This window comes from Nematolebias whitei, chromosome 17 (genome assembly GCF_014905685.2).
Source record: "Nematolebias whitei isolate Nwh7 chromosome 17, NemWhi1, whole genome shotgun sequence".
Lineage (NCBI taxonomy): Eukaryota > Metazoa > Chordata > Actinopteri > Cyprinodontiformes > Rivulidae > Nematolebias > Nematolebias whitei.
In genome coordinates this window covers 20,820,853-20,822,273 of record NC_056514.1, presented here as the reverse complement: position 1 = coordinate 20,822,273, position 1,421 = coordinate 20,820,853, and the positions used below count along the sequence as shown (strand labels likewise).

At 53.6% G+C, this 1,421-nt stretch overlaps 1 protein-coding gene across 1 annotated transcript; it reads left to right on the top strand.

Moving 5' to 3' along the window:
• Positions 1–556: 556 nt before the first annotated feature.
• Positions 557–1,142, top strand: bhlha15 (basic helix-loop-helix family, member a15). The gene has a single exon (XM_037691108.1). It carries the CDS (start codon positions 557–559, stop codon positions 1,109–1,111), a length of 555 nt encoding a protein of 184 aa, XP_037547036.1. The 3' UTR covers positions 1,112–1,142.
• Positions 1,143–1,421: the final 279 nt, after the last annotated feature.

The following is a 1,421-nucleotide window of genomic DNA, read 5'->3' as shown; positions in this document are numbered from 1 at the left end:
CTTTCAGCTCGTGTTCTGCTTCTTTCAGCTCGTGTTCTGCTTCTTTCTGCTCGTGTTCTGCTTCTTTCTGCTCGTGCTCTGCTTCTTTCAGCTCGTGCTCTGCGTCTTTCAGCTCGTGCTCTGCGTCTTTCAGCTCGTGCTCTGCGTCTTTTTGCTTTTAGCTCATGTTCTGCTTCTTTCAGCTCGTTTTACTTCTTTTTGCTTTTAGCTCATTTTCTGCTTCTTTCAGCTCGTCTTCTGCTTCTTTCAGCTCGTCTTCTGCTTCTTTTAGCTCGTCTTCTGCTTCTTTCAGCTTGTCTTCTGCTTCTTTCAGCTTGTCTTCTGCTTCTTTCAGCTCGTCTTCTGCTTCTTTATGCTTTTAGCTCGTCTTCTGCTTCTATTAGCATCTCAGTTTCCTCTTCTTGAGTAAGTTTCAACACTCAGCATCTACACTTGATTTTCACAGAAATTGCTCCTTCTCTAGTTTTAGCTGTTTTCTAAACTCTCTCTCCTTCAGGATTGCTAAAGCTGTGAGATCTGCTCCATCCAGCGCAGGGAGGAGAAGGGTTCCAGCAGGATGAAGTCCAAAGGAAAGGCTGTGAGACCCTCCAGGAGGTCCTGGTCTGACCCGGAGCCAGAGCAGGAACCTGACACAGAGCCGGGCTCCAGCGAGCAGGAGGGCTCCGAGGCCTCAGTCCAGATCGGTGGCTCCTGGAGGGGCTCTCTGAGGCGGCAGGGGGGAGGAGCGGGTAGAGGCCGGCGGCGCAGGCAGCAGCGCGGCTCTGGCACCAAGGAGCGCAGCGTCCGGCGCCTGGAGAGCAACGAGCGCGAGCGTCAGCGCATGCACAAACTCAACAACGCCTTCCAGGCTCTGCGGGAGGCTATCCCACATGTCAGAACAGACAGGAAGCTGTCCAAGATCGAGACCCTGACTCTGGCCAAGAACTACATCAAAGCTCTGACCACCATCGTCCTGGACATGTCAGGGGCCTGCCTGCCGGCCGGTGGGGAGCCCTCGGGGGCCAGCGCTGCTAGACTGCTTCAGTGCTACCAGCAGCACCTGCAGGAGGAGGGGGAGGATGATCTCACCCAGTACCTCACCCACATGCAGAGCTTTAACCAGGACAGCTAACAGTGAGACTGTGGGGGGATTGGAAACCAGCAGAGGTGCACCCCCTCCTCTAAACTAAAGCAACAGTCATGCAGCAGATACAGTATAAAGACTGCAGTGAAGCCTGTAGAGTGCTTTCAGAAGAAAACAAACTCTTTTTTTATTTCTTGTGTGTCTTAAGCTGGGGAAGTTCTTGTGTGACAAAGTGGGGAGTGGTGGCACAGAGGTTAGAGAGGTGGGCTTGTGATCCGAAGATCGCCGGTTCACGCCCCGGCCCCGACAACATCAAAATTGTGGGTGGGGTAGGTGAAACACCCACACTTGCCCCCAC

Coding starts and splice junctions, on each gene's coding strand:
- bhlha15 (XM_037691108.1), top strand. CDS start 557: ATGAAGTCCAAAGGAAAGGCTGTGAGACCCTCCAGGAGGTCCTGGTCT.